We start from the raw sequence: 20,909 nt of genomic DNA on the forward strand, positions 1-20,909 counted from the left end.
TCCTGTCCTTCCAATCTCAGCTTAAATATGGTCACACTTCAAAGAGGCCTTACCAAGCCACCTCATCTAAAATACATGTCTCTCTCTTCTCCCCGTTGACTCTGCTGTTCTGCACCCTGATCAATTCCTTAACAGCACTTACAAAGTTTGTGCTTGTCGGGGCGCCTGGGTGGCTCAGTCAGTTCAGCATCCAACTCTTGATTTCGGCTCAGGTCGTGGTCTCAGGGTTGTGAGTTCGAGCCCTACTTCCGGCTCCATGCTCAGCAGGGAGCCTGCTTGAGATTCTCTCTTTCCCTCTGCCCCTCCCCTCCCTACACATTTAAAAAAAGAAAACCTTTAATAAAACACAAAGTTTATGGTTGTATATTCATTTTTTGATTGTTTTATTTATTTTTTGTTTATTTTTAATTTTTATTTGTCATCTCTATTCCAACTTGGGGCTTGAACTCAGGATCCTGAGATCAAGAGTCGCACGCTCTTCCAACTGAGCCAGCCGGGCGCCTCTTGGTGCTTGTTTATTGTCTGTGTCCCCATGCTGTAAATCCCATAGAAGGGCAAAGGCCCCATCTGTTTTGCTCACCATTGTATCCTCGGGACCTGGCACTGAGTAGGTGTTCAATAAATATTGGCCAATGAGCAAAGGGTGGCCAGTGTTATGGTAACAGTAATGCTGTCAGAGCCCTTCCAGAGAATCCCACCATATCATCACAGTGCTCCCCATCCCCTTCCTTCAGGCTCCGGTTCCTGCCATAAACCCCCTCCTTCCTAGATTCATCAGGGCTAACTCCAGTAAAGTACAAAGGACAAGGGGCCATATCCCCAAAATCTCTAGTCAGGTTGATGACAGCATGAATGAATTGGAAACTTATCAGGAAAAATGGATGGGGGAGTGCCAGAAGACAGGGCGGAGAGCCAGCAGGTCTAGGGGTGGGACTCTGTGTGGGGACAGGGGCAGCCAGCTGGGTGTGCCCCTTTTCTTTTCTCTGTCTCCCTTAGATAAGACCAGCAGTTCTGTCCTCCTCTCTCCCCCTCTCTCCACAGCCTCTCACTCTGTAAGCATGTCCAGCCAGGAGAGCATACAAGCCCAGGAGCTTTGGTCAAGGATTTCTAAGTCCCAAAGGGACTTAGCAAAGTCCTTCCTGATTGGGGCTCCAGGAGGTAAGGAAAGGGGAAGTCATTGAATAGAGTGGGGAGTGAGGGTGGAAATCAGGAGTGGGGGTAGAGACACAAATGATTTACATCTGCTGCTGGACCCCGAGGGCCTGGCGGGGGGGTGTTTCTGTTCACTGGAGTCTCCCCTGTGTTCAGTTTGGACCCTGGTCCGAGCCTCTTTCCCAGCCTCTGTAGGCAGGGCAGGGGGGGTCCTGCAGCATGCGAGCCACGGGGCACTCCCGTGTTGCCTGGACTCTGGCCCCTGGTGGTGACACTTTAACCAGCACGCAGGACGGCTCCCTCGGCCCAGCCTGCCTCTGACAGCCCGACAGCGTGGAGCAGACCCCCAGAGACAGGCAGGCACTCGGGGGCATGGAGGGTACGGCTGGGACTGGGGCTCCTCTGGGCTGCGCCGGGTCAAGTTACAGAGACCCTAGGACTGGATCAGCATTGAAGGGACTGGGGAAACTCAGAGGAGGGGGCTGGGAAGCCAGCCAATTGGAAGGAAGAAAATAGGGAGCTTAGGAAAGGGCACCGGGTGATTCTGGATCATGAGCAGCCACTGTGGACTAGATACGGTGAAGAGCTGAGGCTGAGGGGAGTCAGCAGCTGGAGGGCAGGAAGTCAGGGTTGTGAAGGCTCAGGGAGCTGGACGGTCAAGAACCGGAGCCTAGAGTCGGCCAGGCCTGGATGCGAACCCCGTCTCTCGGATAACGTCTGTGTCGTGCCCAGCTCCTAAGGAGGGCTCAGTGACACCTGATGCGGACAGAGGGGACCTGGGGCATGCCGAGGGTAAGGATGGGGGGTGCGGCAGCTGCCCACGCAGCCCTCTTCCACCGCAGGGCCGGCGGGCTACCTGCGGCGGGCCAGCGCGGCCCAGCTGACCCACGAGCTGGGCACGGCCTTCTTCCAGCAGCAGCTGTCGGCCGCCATGGCGGACACCTTCCTTGAGCACTTGTGCCTGCTGGACATCGACTCGGAGCCCGTGGCCGCCCGCAGCACCAGCATCATCGCCACCATCGGTGAGCGTCCCCCAGCCCGGCATCACGGGACCTCGGGAGCAGTTCTCGAGACGCTTCCCCACCCGCTGTCTCCTCTGAGACCTCTCCATGCTTGACAGACTCACTCAGTCAACAAATACTTGTTGAGCATCTGGAGGCCAAGGCTTGGGGCCCTGGGAGGAGGTCGGTGATGTAAACAAAGACCGCCACCCTTGGGGGGCTGACCATCTAGCTGGGCTAGACAATAAATACTAAACATACCACCTTAAAAAGAAATAGATTATTTAGTATGTGAGAAAGTGGTAGGAACTATGGAAACAAGGAACACAGTGCTTTGTAAGGGGCGTTAGAGGCTCGAGGACAGGAGGCAGGCTGCAGTCCCACGTGGGGAGCCATTGTTCAGAAAATTACATCTGAGCAAAGGCGTGAAGGAGGTGAGAGGAGGCCGTGCTCATGTTCGGGGGGGGGGGGTTCCAGGCAAGGGAGCAGCGAGTGCAAAGGCCCCGAGTCAAGGAGGCTGGAATGGTTAGAAACCATCACGGGGGAAGAGTAGCAAAATGAAGACATTGTAGAGGAAGAGGAGATCATGTAGGGCTTAGCAGCCATTCTTAGAGTTTGAGTTCAGTTTTCCTCTAGAAGAAGTAGGAGAGGGCTGCAGAGTGCTGGGCGGGGGGAGAGTGACTCGCTCTTACTTATGCTGTAATAGACTGCCTGGCTGCGGTAACTGAAGAGGTTGGGGGTGGCGGTGGGGGCAAGAGTAGAAGTGAAGTGGCTCCTGCGACATTTCTGGCTCAGACCAGGTGGGGGCAGTGGCGGTGGTCAGACGCGATCAGATTCTGAGTGCATTTGGAAGATGAAGTCGACAGGATTTCCAGACGGATTGGACATGGGGAGGGGGTGAGGGTGAAAAAGGAGTCAGAGAGGAGTCCAAGGCTTGTGTCGTGAGGCACTAGAAGGATGCATTATCAACTGAGCAGCGAAGACCTTGGTGCAGAGGTTTTCGGGGGAGGAGATCAGGAGTTGGGCTTCGTGCATGCTGAGTTTGAGATGCGCAGAGGCAATCAGATACACAAGTCTGGGTTTGGGGCAGAAGTCTGAATTGTAGATATAAATGTGGGAGTTGTCAGCATAGAGACGGTATTTAAAGCCATGAGACTAGGTGAGACCACCAAGGGAGTGAAGGGAAGATGACAGAGAAGAGAATGAGACATCTAACGTCAAGGGGAGGAAGCAAGGGCAGAGAAGCAACAGCCAGTGGGGCGGGAGGAAACGGGACAGGGGGCGTGTCCTGGAGGCCACGTGAGGCAGGTGCGTCAAGGACGCGCGGGTCCAATGCCGCCAACCCGCCAGCCCGGACGAGCACTGAGAACTGACCACTGCCTTTAGCAACTACACAGAGGTTCTTGGCGACCCTCGCAGGAAGAGATGCAGCAGAGAGGCGGGGCCCGCGCCCGGCTGGAGTGAGAGCAAGGGAGAAGAGGGGGAGGAAGGAGGACCGGAGGCAGCAAGCACAGAGAGCCCTTGCAGCGAGTTTTGCTGCAAAGGAGAGCAAAGAAATAGTACTGTAGCTGGAGGGGGTACTGGGGCTCAGAGCATTTCTTTTATGATGAAAGACAGAGCAGCAGGGTTACATGCTGATGCGAATGATCCAATAGAAGGGAACACATTGATACCACAGGGGGCTGCAGAATGGCTAAACCTGTCTCCGAGCAGCTGAGGAAGAGGCCTAGTGCCCACGTGCAAACCGGCTTTGGGAAGGGCCTGGAGAGGTTGGGCTCTCAGTTACACAGCTGCCCGGCCAGCAAAGCAGGGGTGGGAGAGATCGCCTCTCCTCTGTCAGTATGAGGCCTCTCAGCTCTAAAGACCCAGGCGGACCCCTCACCTGGCACGTTATCTCCTGCCGTACCCCCTCATGCGCCGGGGACCCCCACTCCGCAGCAGTTACATCACTGCCAACACAGTTGCCTCAAGCCGGGCTCAGGACGCTCCCCTCCCAGACCCCCACGGGGCCCCCCAAGGAAGCAGGTGTTGGCTGACCTGTGAGGAGAGGTTGCGTCAGGGAATAAAGGTCAGGTAGCTGGACTGCTGCGGAGTGGGGCGGCTCTACGGGTGGCGACGGGTTTGGGAAGAAGGTTGTCTGAGCGGGATCTCTGCTTCCAGGACCCGCCTCTCACTCAGTGGACAGCCTCAAGGAGATGATCAAGGCCGGGATGAACATTGCGCGCCTCAACTTCTCGCACGGCTCCCACGAGGTTTGGGGCGGGGCCAAGGAGAGGGGGCGGAGCTAAAGCTTGCCGGGGAGTGGGGGTGTCCTGGCAACCTTCCCCTGAAATTCCGGCTCGCTCGTCCGCAGTATCACGCTCAGTCCATCGCCAACATTCGGGAGGCGGTGGAGAGCTTTGCAACTTCTCCGCTCGGCTACCGACCCGTGGCCATCGCCCTGGACACCAAGGGACCGGAGATACGCACCGGGGTCCTGCGGGGGGTGAGAGTCCGACCCGGCGCCGCGGGCTTCCCCAGGCGCCCCGCGCCCCGCGCCGCGCGAGGGGCGGGGCCTGGGGCGGGGCCCGGGAGGGTGGGGCCCGGGAGGGTGGGGCCCGAGGCGGGTCTCAAGGCCATTCTGGCCCCGCCCCTAGGGCCCGGAGGCCGAGGTGGAGCTAGTGAAGGGCTCCCTGGTGCTGGTGACCGTGGACACGGCGTTCCGGACTCTGGGGGACGCGAACACCATGTGGGTGGACTACCCCAATATCGTCAAGGTCGTGCCGGTGGGGGGCCGCATCTACATAGACGACGGCCTCATCTCCCTCCTGGTCAAGAAAATCGGTGCGGATGAGCCTCCGCCCCAGCCAAGCGGGGACGTGGGCGCACTCCCTTCCCTTGGCTCCCTCGTCCCGTAGACCAGCCGCCCCCGCCCCTAGCCAGCACCCTTCCCCACTCGCTCCCGGAGCCCCCGGTGTCCAGACTTGTGGGCTCAACCCGGGTTGGGGCTGGACTGCTGGGTTCGTCCCTTCTTGCACAGACCGGTGCCTGTTAGGTGCACAGGCCTGGCCGAGGGTGGAGAGACACTAGGACATGGGTTCCTGATCTCCTGGGCTCCCTCTCCGTGACTATGCCTCCGGCTCACCCCTGACCTGCGCTGGCTCTTTCCATGCCCGCAGGCCCAGAGGGGCTGGAGACCCAAGTGGAGAACGGAGGCCTCCTGGGCAGCCGGAAGGGCGTGAACTTGCCAGGTGTTGAGGTGGACTTGCCCGGGCTGTCGGAGCAAGACGTCCTGGACCTGCGCTTCGGGGTGCAGCACAACGTGGACATCGTCTTTGCCTCCTTCGTGAGGAAGGCCAGTGATGTGGCTGCCATCAGGGCTGCTCTGGGGCCCGAAGGACGCGACATCAAGATCATTAGCAAAATCGAGAACCACGAAGGCGTGAAGAAGTGAGGCTTGGTTTTTGTCCCCATCAGGCCCTAGCCATCCCCATCGCCCCCCTCTTCTCCAGCCTGCCTCTCCCTGGAACCTCCTGGCTCTTCCCCAGCCCTGACTCCCCCGACCACCCAGGTTTGATGAAATCCTGGAGGTGAGTGACGGCATCATGGTGGCACGGGGCGACCTGGGCATCGAGATTCCAGCCGAGAAGGTTTTCCTGGCCCAGAAGATGATGATTGGACGGTGCAACCTGGCGGGCAAGCCCGTTGTCTGCGCCACACAGGTCTGGAGCGAGCCCTCGGGGCCCCGGGCATTCTCTGGGTGTTGGGGACACCTGACGGTGGATACCCACACCTTAGGTCTGTAGCACATTTTGCTGTCCAGTGTTTGATCCTCAAACAGCGAGGTTGGGAAGAGATTCTGTGAGCCCCATTTTCAGATGAGGAAACTGAATCGCCAGAACCACATAGTTTGTAACTGTTACCCTGGCTTTCGGGGCACTCTGAGCGTGGCAGAGAAGTAGTTTGGGCAGGGTGCCCAGTCAGAGTGTGAGTCCTGCAGCTGCGATGGCCCGATGTCCCCCAGATGCTGGAGAGCATGATCACTAAGCCGCGGCCGACCCGGGCGGAGACCAGTGACGTAGCCAACGCTGTGCTGGACGGAGCAGACTGCATCATGCTGTCGGGGGAGACTGCCAAAGGCCGATTTCCCGTGGAGGCAGTGACGATGCAGCACGCGGTAGGAGTTCAGAGTGCCAGAAACAGCAAGCCCCTTCCTGGCCCTGGTGCCCCCGGCCCCGCCTGACCTCTGGCGCTTGCAGATTGCCCGGGAGGCAGAGGCGGCCGTGTACCACCGGCAGCTGTTTGAGGAGCTGCGCCGGGCAGCGTCCCTGAGCCGCGATCCCACTGAGGTCACCGCCGTAGGCGCGGTGGAGGCCGCCTTCAAGTGCTGTGCTGCCGCCATCATTGTGCTGACCACGACTGGCCGGTGAGGAGGACGCTGGCAACACCAGGACACAGCTTTGGGCCAGGGGCAGGCGGGGATGGGCCCCAGGCCTGGGTTTTGTCTTGACGTCAGAGATAAAGAGTATCGGCCCGCAGCAAGAGGAGAGGTAGCTGGAGGCCAGGAGAGGCGGATCTTGGAGCCCGCGGGAAATGCGCCATGAGCTCCAGGGGGTTGGAAGGGAATGTGACGTCACTGGGCACGTAGGCTTCCAGGACACTTTAGGGCCCCTGCTTTTAGCCCACAAAGCCTTACAATGCTGAGGTGTTGCAGAAGGGCCCAGAAGGCCTTAGTTCAAGTCTTTGCTCTGAAATCAGCTATGATGCCTTGGGTAAGCCACCTAGGCCCCAGAGACCTCCGTTTTCTCGTGGGGTTGTGAGGATTAACAAGAGACACCTGTGAGTTAAGTACTACATATAGGTACGTTCTCAGAAGGGTTTTATGCTTCTCAAGAGGTTTCTTATTATCTGCTTTGATCTATCCTTCATTATCTCTGGTCGTCCTTGTGTGCTAAGGAGGGCAGGCATTCTTATGCCCATTTTACAGGTGAGAAAAACAAGGCCCAGAGAAATAAGATGACTCACCCAGGGCCACACAGCTTGTTTGTGACACCTGGGATCAGAACCCAAACCCTTGTTTCCTGGTTCAACACTCTTTCACTGTTCTGAGACCTTCTCCATCTCCTTCAGCTCAGCACAGTTGCTGTCTCGGTACCGACCTCGGGCAGCGGTCATTGCTGTTACCCGCTCTGCCCGGGCTGCCCGGCAGGCCCACCTGTGCCGAGGGGTCTTCCCCTTACTCTACAGTGAACCTCCAGAGGCCATCTGGGCAGACGACGTGGATCGCCGGGTCCAATTTGGCATTGAAAGTGGTGAGCCACCTACATTTCCTCCCCCCCCCCAGCCCTGGATCTGCAACCTCAGTCCCCCGACCTCACCTTCCACACCCACTCACAGGGACTTGCCTCTCTCCTCTGGTCCCAGAGTTTCTCCGGGAGGGTCACTAAGACACAGGGATATATGGCCTCCAGGGCCGGGGTCGGGGGGGACATGCTGAGGAGGAGGGCAGTGGGAGAGAGGTCAGCCCAGCTGCTGTCCGCACCAGGTGGCCAGAGCTGGATGGGACGTAAGGATTAAGAGGTGAGAGTACAAGCTGAAACGAAACTCTGGTTTACTGACTGTGCTCACACCCCACCTCTTCCTTTCTCCATAGCAGCACAGGCAGGCAGCCCACGCCACCCCTGGACACCCCTGCAGCCCTAAGAGACTGCGGCGGTCGCGGTCCCTGTGGCGCCACCTAGGGCCCACACTGTGTAGTTCACCCCAGGCCCCTCCAGGCTGCACTGGAGGGGATGGGGGGCAGTGGCCGGCTCTCATGACAGGGCTGGCCTGCCTCCCTCAATGGCTGACCGTCATCTTCTCCCCGCACCCCTGCCAGGAAAACTCCGTGGCTTCCTCCGCGTGGGGGACCTGGTGATCGTGGTGACAGGCTGGCGCCCTGGCTCTGGCCATACCAACATCATGCGCGTGCTGAGCGTACCCTGAGACGCCACGCCCCCCGACCCAGCCCAAACAGGACCTCCCTCCCTCCACCCCACAGCCCCCCACCTGTCTTCTCTGCTCCAGGCCCTCCCTGCCGAGGCCACATCTGCCGTCTAGCCCCGTTCCAGGGCGCCACTTCCTCTCTCCCTTTCACTCAGGCCCCGAAGGTCTGTGTCCAGCTAAGCACCGGCCATCTGGCAGCACCAATCCTACGTCCCCTCCGCCCAATGCTCTCAGCTGGGCCCTAAGATACTCTGAGCCCCTAATCCTAGCTTAGCTGGTTAATATGAGTCCCCTGGGCTTCGTGTACCCAGGGGTGGGGGGCTAGGGGAACAGGGCCGTCCCCACAAAATCCCTATCCATGCAGTCTGATACTCTCCGGTGTGGCCCTCGTGATGATCTGAGCATCTCCCAAGGAGAGCGCCACCTCTTCCTTCATTGTGATGGACAGGGACACCAAAGCACCACCCTTCTGGGGAAGTGAGGCTGGATGAGTGCTGGGGAGCCCCAAGAGCTGGGGGGCTCATCTTGTCACTGTCTTCACAACCTCTGTTGGGTTTGCAGGCCCCTCCCTGGCTGCTCTCATGCCCACCTCATGCCTTTCTGGGTCAGATGCTCTGCTGCCTCGTCCTGCACCCAGAAACTCCTTCGTGCCCATGGTGTTCTCCCACACAAACCAGGAGCCAAAACGAGTAGCTCTGTTTTCCTTTTAAACCCAGCTGTTTGGGAGCAATTATAAAACCCCAGGACTCTCCACTCAAGAGGAAGGATTTGGGGTCCTGGCTCCACACTCTGATACTGTAGCACAGGCGTGGGGACGGAGGAGCGGGGCCAAGTATTTCTCTTGTCCCTGAGAGGGAGAGGTACTGGCTATAGCCTACCCCTCCCCAGGCTTGGATACCTTGGGTCCTCCGCTTACTCTTGCACCAACAGTAGACTCAGGAGGAGCAAAACCCCTGAAAGTAGCAAGAGCTTCCTCCCCGCTTGCGTAGCCCTTCCTGCCGCTCTCTAGGTAGAGAGAGGGCTCAGTATTGCTGCTGGCTGATGGAGCTGAGCGAGGACCCCAAGAGCTGGTATGGGGGGCCCTGCTCCTTCCTCTCTCCCTACAACGAGAAGTGGGGAGGGATGGATAAAGGAACGGCTAAATAAAATGAATTAATAATAAATAAAACTAGCAAATGAATAAATACAATTATTACATAATTGAATAATAAGAATAAATAAGGAAGGGAGGGAGGAAGGAAAGAAAAAATGCCATCTAAGGATTCAGCCACTTGCCCCCCGCCTGGGGGGATCCAGGCTGGCACATTAAATGGGGAGGTGCCAACCATCCCTTAGCCTCTAGGGGGACACCAGCGGGGCAGGGGCACAGGGAGGAGGTGGCCCCTGTCTACAAAAAGACAGATCTAGCACGGGGACAGAGAGTGCAAGGGACTTGACAGGAGACGTTCGCGCTGGGTGAGGGGGTATGGAGGGGAAGGGTCCACACACGGCAGTGAAGGTGGAGGCCCACACTGGGGAGCTGAGACACCCACTGATAGCAGTGGAGGCATGGAGGTGGGCGGTGCCCGGCTGTGCTAGGGAGACAGAGGCCGAAGGCAGCAGGCAGCTCCTGCAGGGTCACGGGCCGGGAAACAGAGACATCTAGTTGTTTGGCAGTGATGGCGGCGGCAAGGAGTTGTGCTTGGTGAGGTGGAGGCCTAGGCCTGAGCCTGCGCCTGGCAGGAACATGCCAGGGGAACCCCCTCCTCAGAGGCCTTGGAGTCACTTCTACTTGGCAGTGAAGACATACAGCGCCTGGCACAGTGTCCTGAACATGGTAGGCGCTCGGTACATTTGATGAATGGGTGAATGGGTCAGGAGGATGTCAGACAGGCTGCAGGGTGCCTGAGCTGAGGACAGAGAGCATCTCTTGGTAGTAAAGGGAGATATTCCCACAGGGCCGTGTTTCAGGTCTCCTTGGCCGTCCCCCAGAGGCATCGACCCTCGGGCACACACTGCGGCACCCAAGAGCTTAGCCAAGGGTTTCACATGTTGGCAGAGAGCTGGGGGCCCCGAGGGGCAGCTGACTCAGGCACCGATGGCCTGGGGGGTTGGGCTGTCCCTGGAAGCTTGGCCAGGAGCCCTGAAGAGGACAGGCGTTCACTTCCTGAGCCCTTACGCCCAGGAGAGCCATCCCCAGCTGCCCGTTGAGGCAGAGAGGGTTGGGAGGCTGAGAGTGGGCGGCCCCGAAGTCCTAGTCGCCGTCCACCTCCTCCCGGGGGGGGACCCAGCAAGGACACCTGGGAGCGCCCAGCCCGGGACAGGCTGGCGTGGAGGGTTCGGGCAGGTGGGACAGGCAGGCGGGAGGTAGATGCCCACGGACCCCGGGCCAGCAGAGGGCCAGCTCGGACAGGCACTAGCGGGGAGGCTGGGGAGCCCGCGGAGCGTCGAGCAGAGCGAGCAAGGAGAGTAGCTGCAGAGTCAGGGGAGAGGGGCAGAGGGCCCCGCTGGTGAGTCAGGGCAATGGCCACACTGGAGGTCGCAGCGGCGGTCTGCAGGGGTGCGTGCACCAGCGGCCCCCACAGCACTGGCTTCCCGCTGAGCCGAGCTCCTGTGCCCGGGGCCAGGCCCCAGACTCCCCGGGCCGTGTCCCTGTCGTGCTGTACCAAGTGCTGCTCCACGGTGCCCCCGCTGCTGCCGGGACTTGGCTCGGAGCGCTTCCGCTGCAGGACAGAGCTCTTCTTGCCTAGAAATGGTCCCAGCGGGGAGAGAATGAGGATGGGGAAGGAGGCCAAGGTGAAGGCTGGGTATCAGAGAGCAGGAGGACAACAAGATGGACTCAAAGGATGGCAGCGGGGGAGGGCTGGGGATGGAGGCTGAAAGGTAGGGGTTGGAGGAAGAGGGCCAGGGAGGACAGTATGTATCTGAGATGCTGCGGCTCAGGGACAGGTACTCAGGGAAGCAGGACTCTGGGCGTGGAGACTCAGGACGATGTCTCCAGGGGTCGGAGACACGGAGTGACAAGGACAGTGAGACACAGCGTTGAAGGTCTTGTGGGGGCATTTGCTGAGAACGGGATGGGCTGGCTGTGACGTCGGTGCATTAGCCTGGGCCCTGGGAGGCGGGGCTGCCTTGCTATGGGGGCGGGGTGGGGACACAGCCAGGACCCCAGGGCGCACGGGGCAGAGGGGCCTCACCGATGCGGCGCAGCCGATCCATGGCCACAGTCTCGAAGGCCCGGCGCATCATGGGGAACTCCTCCAGCACGGCGTTGAAATGGTCCACACTCAGGGAGTACAGGCGGCAGTAGGTGTCGGCCCGCACGCTGGCCGTGCGCCGGCCCCGCGTCAGCAGGCAGATCTCTGTCCAAGTTGGGGGGGCCCTCAGAACCGCCGTCCCCAGAACTCCCGCAGAATTCCCTCTCCCTGGGCCTGCAGCAGCTGACCCGGCTCCCTCAGGCTCCTCCCCACCCACACCAAGACCCCTCCTAAAGGCCCCAAGGGTTGTCTTTCTCCAGACGTGCACAATTACAATCTCTCTCTCTCCAAACTAAAGCTGACAAACAGGTGGGTCTTTCTGGCCCCCACGTACCTAGTTATTCCACTCCATTTAATTCATACCCACTCCCCTGCTCTGGCCCAAGGGGCAGGCCTGGGGCAGCGAATGCAGTCCAAGGGCAACTGAGAAGGAGAAAAGCAGGGCCAAAGGGCAAAGGGCAACACGACAGGGATGCTGGAGAGTGGCGGGTGGTCTGGGGCTGAGCCAGGGCAGAGCCTCGAGCGGCTGTGGGCAGCCCCCCACTGCTACAGCCTGACCCCTACACTGTGTTGCCAGGGCGTCCCGCCAGGGAGCCAGCAAACTCGAGCCCCTGGAGCAGCAGGGCTTTATTCCTGTCTTCCCTTCATCTCCCAGGATCCTTGGATTTCACTGCTTAAGGGTTCTACAAGGCCCATTGGCCCAGAAATTGTCAAGCTGGCTATGCATTGGCCTCTCTTAGGAAGCGATTTAAAACCGCAGAGCCCCAGGGCCCAGACTCTGGTTAAGCAGGCCTAGGGAAGGCTGGAGCTCTGTGATTCTGCACACAGCCTGACCCAGGGGAGCAACTGCCCTCTAGCTTCTGCTCCAGTCCCCCCACCCTCCCCGAGGCCTGCTGACCCCCAAAGTAGGATCCATCAGTGAGGCGGGTGTCCCGGGCGCCACGTGCCAGCACACTGAGCAGCCCGTGCTGGATGAAGTACATCTTCCTGCCCACGGAGCCCTCACGCACCACGAGGTCCCCCGGCTGGAAGACCTCAAAGCGCAGCTTGGTGAGCACGGCTGTGACGAAGCTGGGGTCGGCGTGGGCAAACAACGGCATGTGGGCCACCAGGCCCCGGCAGGTGAAGTTAATAATCTCCTGGGCAGGGGAGGGGCCTGTCAGGCAGGCGGTGTCCCCTGCCCCAAGGTGCCCCCATTGAGCTCATCTGTCTCCAGAGGCCCCACCCCTGGGGTTATGATCTGCCAAAGGATGGGGATGCTTCAGTGGGCCTGGGACCATCCCTAAGTTCCTGCCTTCAGAGCTCTCCCACAAGCCCCTGCAGGACCATCCCCCCAAAACAGAGATCCCTGCAGCCCCTCCCCATGTATACTTAACCCCCATAAGACTTTCCAGAAAGACCCTAGTCCCTAAAAGCCCCCCAGAGGCCTGGTCTCATCACCTCCTGACCAACAGCCCCCACCCCAGATGCACCCCACACGCCCAGCCCCACCTCCCGAAGCGGCTCGCTCAGCTCGCCCAGGATGCTCTCCTCGTCGAACATCTTTCCCTGGTAGCGGTGCTCATAGTACTCGTGGATGCGCTGCCGGGTGTCAGCCGGCAGCTTGTGGAAGGACATGTACTGCTCCACCTGCTTGTACTGGAGGGCCAGCCGGTGGTCGGTGGCCAGTGGATACAGAGCCGGGTGCAGGGCAGGGGCCGTGGGGGGTACGGTATGTGGAAGGAAGACCACAGGCATCGGCCAGATCCGGAGGGGTGAAGCATGGAGACACATGGGGGTACGGCGGGCCACAGGGAAGACACACGGCACAGTCACAGGAAAACCCAGACGTGGGCAGAGAAAGGGTCAAGGACAGGGACATAGGTCCAAACAAGGAAACAGTTACACACAGGGGCATGGGACAAATGGACACAGGGCAGGGAAGGACACAGAGACCCAACACGGGCATGCGTCAGAATCGGCCTCGAGTGGAGCTACCCAGCCTCTGACACGCTTCCATGCCCAGCCCTTCCTTCTCCTGCCCCTGCTGACCTTCTCCTGGTACTGACGTCGGGAAGAGTCCAGGGACTGGATGAGCGCCGTGGCGTGGCCGATGAACATGGCGTAGCACGTGGCACCCACAATCATGCTGAGCATGGTGAGCCAGACGTCGGGCATGCCTACAGGGGCTTGCTGCCCGTAGCCAATGCACAGCATGTGGCTCATGGCCTTGAACAGGGCGTGGGAATACTGGCGCCCCCACGAGTGGTTCTGGAGGGCAGAGTGCATTGCCGAGCTGGACACAGCCTCCTCGGAGAGGCCTCATTCTCCTCCTGCAACCCCCCTCCTTCAGTTCTTCCGCCTGCCCCCCTCTTCTTTAGGCTCGGTTCTGGGGGCCCCAGGGCAGAAGGGGCCTCTCTGCAGCGTGGGGGCCCCCAGTGTCTGCCTGGGTGTCCTTCCCTGCCTGCTCCCCACAACACAAGAGCACTTCCTCCCATCCAAGTACTAACCAGGACAAGAGCCCTTCCTCTAGGTAGCTTCCCCCCACCTCCACCTCCTCACGCGGCCATCTCCCACCTTCTGCCCCTGCTTCCCAGGCAGAGGAGCCCTGAGAAGGCCCAGAGGTGTCAGGGCTGTGGGGAGTTCTCACCACCATGCGGTTGATGGAGACCCAGCAGTCAGGAGGGAAGTCCTGCAGCATGGGGACCAGGAACTGCAGACACCCGTCCCAATGGCACAGCAGCAGCATCATCCCGATGAGGTTGAAGATGCGCACCACGGCACTGGCCAGGTCATAGGTCATGTGAAAGATCTGAGGAGTCCGAGGAGCGGCTGCTGTGGACAGGACCCCCTCCCCGCTGGTCCTCCTCTAATCCTGGCCCTGCAAATTCTCTCCTTGAACTTCTCTGGCCCCAGCCCCCATGAATGTTTCAAACGCGGCTGTTATTCACGCACAGCACACCCATACAGCAGATACAAAGTCGGCTGGGCTACTACTCTCATCTTATGCATAGGAAATTGATGCCAGTCACGTGCCCAGAATCACAGCGTCACAGCAGAAACTCAAAACAATCTACTGCGCAAGCTGCCCAGGCCGTGCCCACTGGAAGAGAGGAAGAGGGCATTTCACGGTGCAATGTCCCCAAGGCCTGCGTGCCAGCACTCGCGCCCACAGCCCCCTTCCCCTCCCCCCAACACTAACAGAACTTACTATGTTCCAGGCACTGTTCTAGGAGCTTTACGGGTATTAATTCCTTTAAGCCTTATAACCTTCTCGTATGTAAGTATATTTAACGTCTTCATTTTATAGAAGAGGAAACCAAGTCCCGTATAGTAAATAGTAAAACGGGGATATGATCACAGGCAATGAAATCGCAGGGCCCACACTCTGAACCACTAAACTCTGCTCCCCTTGAAGCCGAAACTCCAGGCCCTTCCACAGCCTGCTCCCCTCCCACTTCCGCCTGCCCCCCCTCAACTAACCTGCAAGTGTTCCTCCGCAGCTGCGCCCCACCCTCCTCACCTGCGGGGCGCGGGGGGGCCCCCCCGAACCCTCAGAGTGCCCCTGCTTCTGCCCCACCAGCTCTGGAGAGAGCCCACCCGGCTGCCTCACTCCGTAAAGTCACCAGGAGCCCCACCCATAGCGCTGTCCCGGAGAAGTCTGCGAGCCCCACTGCCCACCTCCCCGCCCCACCTCCTCCCACTGGTGTATGTAGCGGATGAGGCGGGAGAGGCGCAGCAGCCGTAGCAGGCTGAGGATCTTGGTGAAGCGCACAATGCGCAGCGCCCGCGCTGTTTTGTAGACCTCGGCGTCCAGTCGTGGTTCCAGCTCCACCACCAGGAAGATGTAATCCACCGGGATGGAGGAGATGAGGTCGACCAGGAACCAGGTGCGCAGGTAGCGCGACCGGATGGCCCGCGGTGCCAGCAGGATTTCAGCACCCTCCTCAACCACGATGCCGGTGCGGAAGTTGAGCACCAGATCCAGCAGGAAGAAAGTGTCTGAGAGGACGTTGAAGACGATCCAAGGTGGGGAGTTCTCCTCCTTGAAGAACGTGATGCCCACGGGCAGCACAATGAGGTTCCCCACCATCAGCAGGAGCATGATCAGGTCCCAGTAAAACCTAAGGCGGGGGTGGGACGGGGAGTAAGACCACGAGATTGCACCACCCACTCGACAAACAGCAGAGTCTGACACAGCTAAGGTGGGGAACGGAATGGTCATTTACAGCTGGTGGGAGTGTAAGGTGGGACCACCATTTGAGAAAATAGTTTGGTATTATCTAATAAAGTTAAACATTTGCATTCCCTGCAACCCAGCAATTCCATTCTAAGTATATTCACACTCAAGGGAAGTATGTGCTCCAGGAGATACATACAGGAATTTTTACAGCAGCATGAAATCTGGAAATAATCCAAAATGTTCATCAGTAGAAAAATGTAGATTAATAAAATAAATACCATAGATAAATAGACTGTGATATACTCATGCCCTGGAGTAATCCACAACACTGAAATCACCCAACAGCAGCTACATTCCACAGCGTGGGTGAATCTCACTAATCTAGTGCTGAGCAAAAGGAAGAACAAAAGGATACATACTGGATGATTCCACTTGTACAAAGTTCAAAAACAGCCAAGACTAAACTGCATTATTTAGAGAGTCACAGAAAAGCGGTAAAACTATTTTTAAAAGGGTAAGGACATGAGTGCCACAAAAATTAGAATAATAGGTTAGGGAAAGGGCTGTGAGACCGGTAAGGGTGCTTCTGGGCGCCGGCAATGTAGTCTCTCTTCACCTGGGTGGTTGTTACACGGGGGTGTGCTTTGTAATTACATATACATGTATGTGTGTACGCATACGTGTACATGTGCCTACGTACACACACATGTATTTTGAGTACATACGCAATGTAATATGCCAGCATATGCTATACCGCTAGGTAGAAGTCTACGTATAGGTACCCACTGGACAGATGTGTCTACTAGACACACCCTCGCTGTATACACTCATACATCTCTTTAATGTGTATAACATATACATAGTATTTTGTCATGTACATGCTTTATGTCACTACCATTAAATATTTTTAAAGTTAAAAAAAGACCGAGTACCCTGTGCTAACCCCACAGCGTTGTTGAAAACACACACACTGAGACAATGGATAAGACAGTGTGTACAAGCACTAGTTGGTTTCATGACTCACCCACCTTTTGTTCCCAGATTTCTGAAGAGGTTGCTGCTTCTTCCATCTCCAGCTCTCTGCCCATTCCTGGTCTAGGACTTCACGCCCTCCCCACCCCAACCCTCCTTCCCAACACATCTGGACCCATGGTTCCTGGTTCTCTGCTGGGATCTGCTTGTCTATGTCCCAGGGTGGGGTGGTCTGTTCTGTTTCCCATCTGAACTGAGCTTTTTAGGGATGCTCCGCCCCCCTTCACAGCCCTTCAGACAGGGCTGCACACAGAGAGGCTCCACAGGAGATCCTGAGGCAGCAAGGCTTAAAGCTCCACACTCCTTTCCTTCCCTAATCTCCCTGTGCCTACTGGCACTCTGGCTGAGCCCAGGCAAGGGCACTGGCAGGGGAGGGCCACAATGCTGTGGTGGAAGTGTGGAAAGAAGAGGTCAGGAGGAAGCTGGGTGAAGCCTTCATTCAGAGATCACTGGACCATCTAGGGCCCCCATTAGCTATGGTGGTTTTATTTCTATTTTTTAAAGATTTATTTATGTATTTGAGACAGAGAGAGGCAGGGGAAGGAGCAGAGGGAGAGGAAGAGAGAGTCTTAAGCAGACTGAGAGTAGAGCCCGATGCAGGGCTCAATCTCATGACTCTGAGATCACTACCTGAGCTGAAACCAAGAGTTGGACGCTTAACTGACTGGGTGCCACCCAGGCACCCCAGCTGTGGTGGTTTTAATTCCAGGACACACCTAATCACAGCATCAAACCAGGACCCAGCCCCTTCTGGGTCTGACCACAAAATCAATCTTTTCAGCTTCTAAAAGAAACATGGGGGTTCCCAAATCCAGGCCTTCAGGAAGCCTCTCAGACTGTGTGCTTTCAATCAACAACAAATCCTTGACCCCCTCTTCCTCTGCCTCCTGGGCCACTGGAGAAATCCTGTACTGTGAGCTGGGAGAGGAGAGGAGAGGAGAAGAGAAGAGAGGAGAGGAGAGGAGAGGAGAGGAGAGGAGAGGAGAGGAGAGGAGAGCTCGCCCAGCCATGGAGCATCTTCACAGCCTGACTCACAGGCAGTCACAAGCCTAGCAGGTGATGCAGTAGAGAGGACGGAGAAGAAGCATGCTAATAAGGGGGAATACATGGCTTCTGAGGGTTACACCTGAGGGTGAAACGGGGGAGGGGAGGAAGATCACAGGAGGTTAGAACAGGTGCACCGGTGGGGTAGGAATAAGGCAGTAAAGAGGGAAGAGGAAGGAACAATGGGAGAAAGAGGAACATTTAGGGAGTGTGTATGGCTGTGGATACAAAATGATGTCTAGGTCTCCAATTGTGTTTCCAGGCTCCTGATTCACACCTCATCCTTTCTGCTCACTTTGCTCCCCACCTTAGGTGCTTTGGACACATCGTTGCCTCATCCAAAAGCTGTCCTTCATTTCCCCCAAGGACAGGGCTGCTCTCCTCCCCTAGCGACCTTGATGTAGAGGTACAGCCCCACCTCCACCCTCTGTCCCTACGTCTCTCTGATAGTCACCTGGGAGGGTGGCCGTGCCCCTGCGTTGCTGCCTCAATCGCTCCGAGTCCCGGCCCTGCCCCGCTGCATCCCGCCTTCAGCACCAGGGACAGCGACGAGAACCGCAGCTGGGACACCCCCGGGCCCCCGCCCCACAGCCTCCCTATTTTTTCCTGGTAGCCTGCCCTGCTGAACTATGCAGGTGCTGGGGGTGGAAGTGCAAGGGTGGGAGATACGGGAGCTCGGTTTCTCCCTCAGGCTGACCCCGACCCCGAACATGACATAATTTCCCAGATCCCCGGCAGACAGAACTGCAGGAGGCAGTGGTCCCTAACTCCAGTAGTCCCTGTAGTCCAGGGGGAGTGCCAGGTTCCCGAAACGGGAAATCCAGATCTCTGCTGTCTGCTCTGGTGTCAGGTCACCGAGGACCTCCGGCTGGGAATCCCTCGCCCAAGAATTCCCAGGCTAGATTGGGGGAAGTGACTCTGTCGTCCCACCCGAGGACCCCTGGGCCGGAAATGAAGTGTCCGTGGAGGGTGGGGCGGACCCTGCCCCCGAGTCGCGGCCCATGGAGGTGGGATCTGTGTCCCCCGCCCTCCTTGCTGGGCCCCCAGTACCGGAAGTCGCTGTAGGGGTGGATGATCCAGGCCCCCGCTGACTTGACCCTCTCCTGCTCGATTTCCACTGCTTTGTGGCTGCCAAACACGCGAAGGGAGAACTTGTTGACCGTGGGCTGGAGCAGCGTCCCGAGCTGCCTCCGCTTGGGCTCGGGCCCAGACGCGGGCGCCGGGAGCGGTCCCGAGGCCGCGGTCGCAGGCGCCGGGGCAGCAGGAGGAGCCGCCTCCAGCCCAGGGGTCGCCCGTTCGTCGGCCCCTGTCGTCGGCCGCTGCTCTGCCTCCATGACGCCCGTTGGCTTACAGGCTTGGCCTCGTAGACCCTGCCGCGGCCATCCGGGACCCCGACCCCTCCCGGGGTAGGAGCCGGCGCAGCCGGGCGGGCTCGGAGCTGCCGGCGCGCGGGGCGGAGGGGGTGTGTGCGCCAGACTCGCGGGCGGGCGGCCGGCTGGTTGCGGGGCGCCCCCTGGCGGGAGCCGCCTCGAAAAGAGGCGGGGCCGACGAAGCCCGCCTCCTGGGAGGACTGCGGCGTGGGCGTGGCCTGGCAGGTGGGGGCGCCACTCCAAGTGCAGGAGGAGGAGGAGGCGGGGAAACGCGGCCAGAGTCACGGAGGGGGCGTGGCCTAGCGTTGATGCGCTTTCAGCCAATGAGCGCTGGGGAGGCGGAGCCGCCTGCGAGTGGCGGGAAAACCGGACGCTGGCCGGAGGGCGAGGAATTGGGGACCAATGAAGAGGCGGGGAATGGCCACTCTTACTCACGGACTTCCTGCATTTCACTTTCTTTTTTTTTAAAGATTTATTTATTTATTTATTTATTTATTTATTTGACAGAGAGAGACAGAGAGAGGGAACACAAGCAGGGGGAGTGGGAGAGGGAGAAGCAGGCCTCCTGCGGAGCAGGGAGCCCGATGCGGGGCTCGATCCCAAGACCCTGGGATCATGACCTGAGCCGAAGGCAGACGCTTAACGACTGAGCCACCCAGGCGCCCCTGCATTTCACTTTCTTTATCAGCACTCTCCTACGCATATTCCTTTCTTTTCATCTCCACGCCCCTCCCCTTAGGATTTCATTTCCGAATTCATTGTGCCAGCCTTCACCAAGAGTGACCCTACCCGTCACTGAGTGGACACTGAGGACACAAAGATGAATACCCAAGTCCCAGCCACAAAGTCAGTCTCGTCTATGCCCGCATACAGACACAGCTAGAAGCTCCTAAATATCTCAAATTCCTCCCCTCGTTCCCGTTTCTTATCGCCACTGCTGATTTCAAGCCTTCAGGATTTTTTCACCTTGATTATTTCAGAGGCCTCTACAAGGGGCCCTACACCCTCTCAGGCCAGTTCTTTTCCCACAGTCTGCCAGAGTTACTCGCCTGAGTCAAATGTGCTATGTCCTTCAAACTTCTCCATCTTCTGTAGGATGACGTTTAAGCTCCTTATGAAGGACATACGAGGCCCTACAACATGGACCTAATTTCAACAGCCTCTCTTCTTATAGTCCCTCTCTGGAAAGCCAGGCCTCCAATCGTGCTGAAATGCTGTGTTCTGTCTTGTCCCCAGCCCTTTGCAAATATTTTTCTGCCTGGTATTCTTCTCCAATTCCCTTCTGACAGCTGGTTCACGGGACATCTCCTCTAGGAAACCCAGAAACACATTTCCAAGTCTCCTTTCCCCAGCGAGAGTCTAGTCTAGAGCTTTCTTACAGCGTCCCTAATAGCTGTCGTCACAAGGCTTTCTCTCCTGTTAGACCCGGAGGCTCTGAAGAACAGGGGCCTTGCGCCTGGCACAACGCTGGACACGTGGTGGACATGCAGTAAATGCTTGCTGCAGGAACGGACGGTCCTGTAGGGTGTTCGTGGAAGGGGAAGGGAACCCTCCACTCTTTCTTGTCAACCCCTTCCTTACCCTCCCTCTCCTATTTTAGGGAACCCTCCCTAAACCATTTCTGGCTAACTGATCTAATCTGCATCTAACTGTCCTCCACCCCTGTCCCCTCTGATAGGTCCCGACTTTCACACAGTCATACTCAAGTTATGTTTTCTTTTCCCTTTGTGACTATTTCTCAATCCAGGTTGTCTCAAGGTCTCCTTCTCTTTCCTCTTTTTTTTTTTTTTTTTTTCCTCCAGTTCAGTTGATTTACACTTCTCATGTACTGCGTCTGAGTTCGGAACACATGAGCTCTCCGCGAGCTCCCCTCTTTCAGCACCTGCTTCTCCGTCCCTCCATCTCTCAACCTCTCCTCCACGGCCGGACCCCTGACCCTCACGTGCAT

General features: G+C 58.1%; 2 protein-coding genes across 2 annotated transcripts; one reads left to right on the top strand and one right to left on the bottom strand.

Moving 5' to 3' along the window:
* Positions 1–1,240: 1,240 nt before the first annotated feature.
* Positions 1,241–9,306, top strand: PKLR (pyruvate kinase L/R). The gene is made up of 11 exons (XM_081825489.1): positions 1,241–1,531; positions 1,995–2,174; positions 4,314–4,405; positions 4,507–4,638; positions 4,790–4,976; positions 5,312–5,582; positions 5,704–5,854; positions 6,157–6,309; positions 6,392–6,558; positions 7,263–7,444; positions 8,011–9,306. The coding sequence occupies exons 1-11, from the start codon at positions 1,525–1,527 to the stop codon at positions 8,115–8,117; spliced, it is 1,629 nt and encodes a 542-aa protein (XP_081681615.1). The 5' UTR covers positions 1,241–1,524; the 3' UTR covers positions 8,118–9,306.
* HCN3 (hyperpolarization activated cyclic nucleotide gated potassium channel 3) lies at positions 9,294–19,012 on the bottom strand. The gene is made up of 8 exons (XM_006734777.3): positions 18,642–19,012; positions 15,027–15,456; positions 13,983–14,144; positions 13,385–13,603; positions 12,845–12,991; positions 12,252–12,492; positions 11,294–11,458; positions 9,294–10,842 (listed from the first exon to the last, which is right to left on the bottom strand). The coding sequence occupies exons 1-8, from the start codon at positions 18,923–18,925 to the stop codon at positions 10,142–10,144; spliced, it is 2,349 nt and encodes a 782-aa protein (XP_006734840.1). The 5' UTR covers positions 18,926–19,012; the 3' UTR covers positions 9,294–10,141.
* Between the last annotated feature and the right edge of the window lie 1,897 nt (positions 19,013–20,909).

The sequence above is a fragment of the Leptonychotes weddellii genome, chromosome 6 (assembly GCF_054177405.1).
Source record: "Leptonychotes weddellii isolate Sample4059 chromosome 6, ASM5417740v2, whole genome shotgun sequence".
Classification (NCBI taxonomy): Eukaryota; Metazoa; Chordata; class Mammalia; order Carnivora; family Phocidae; genus Leptonychotes; species Leptonychotes weddellii.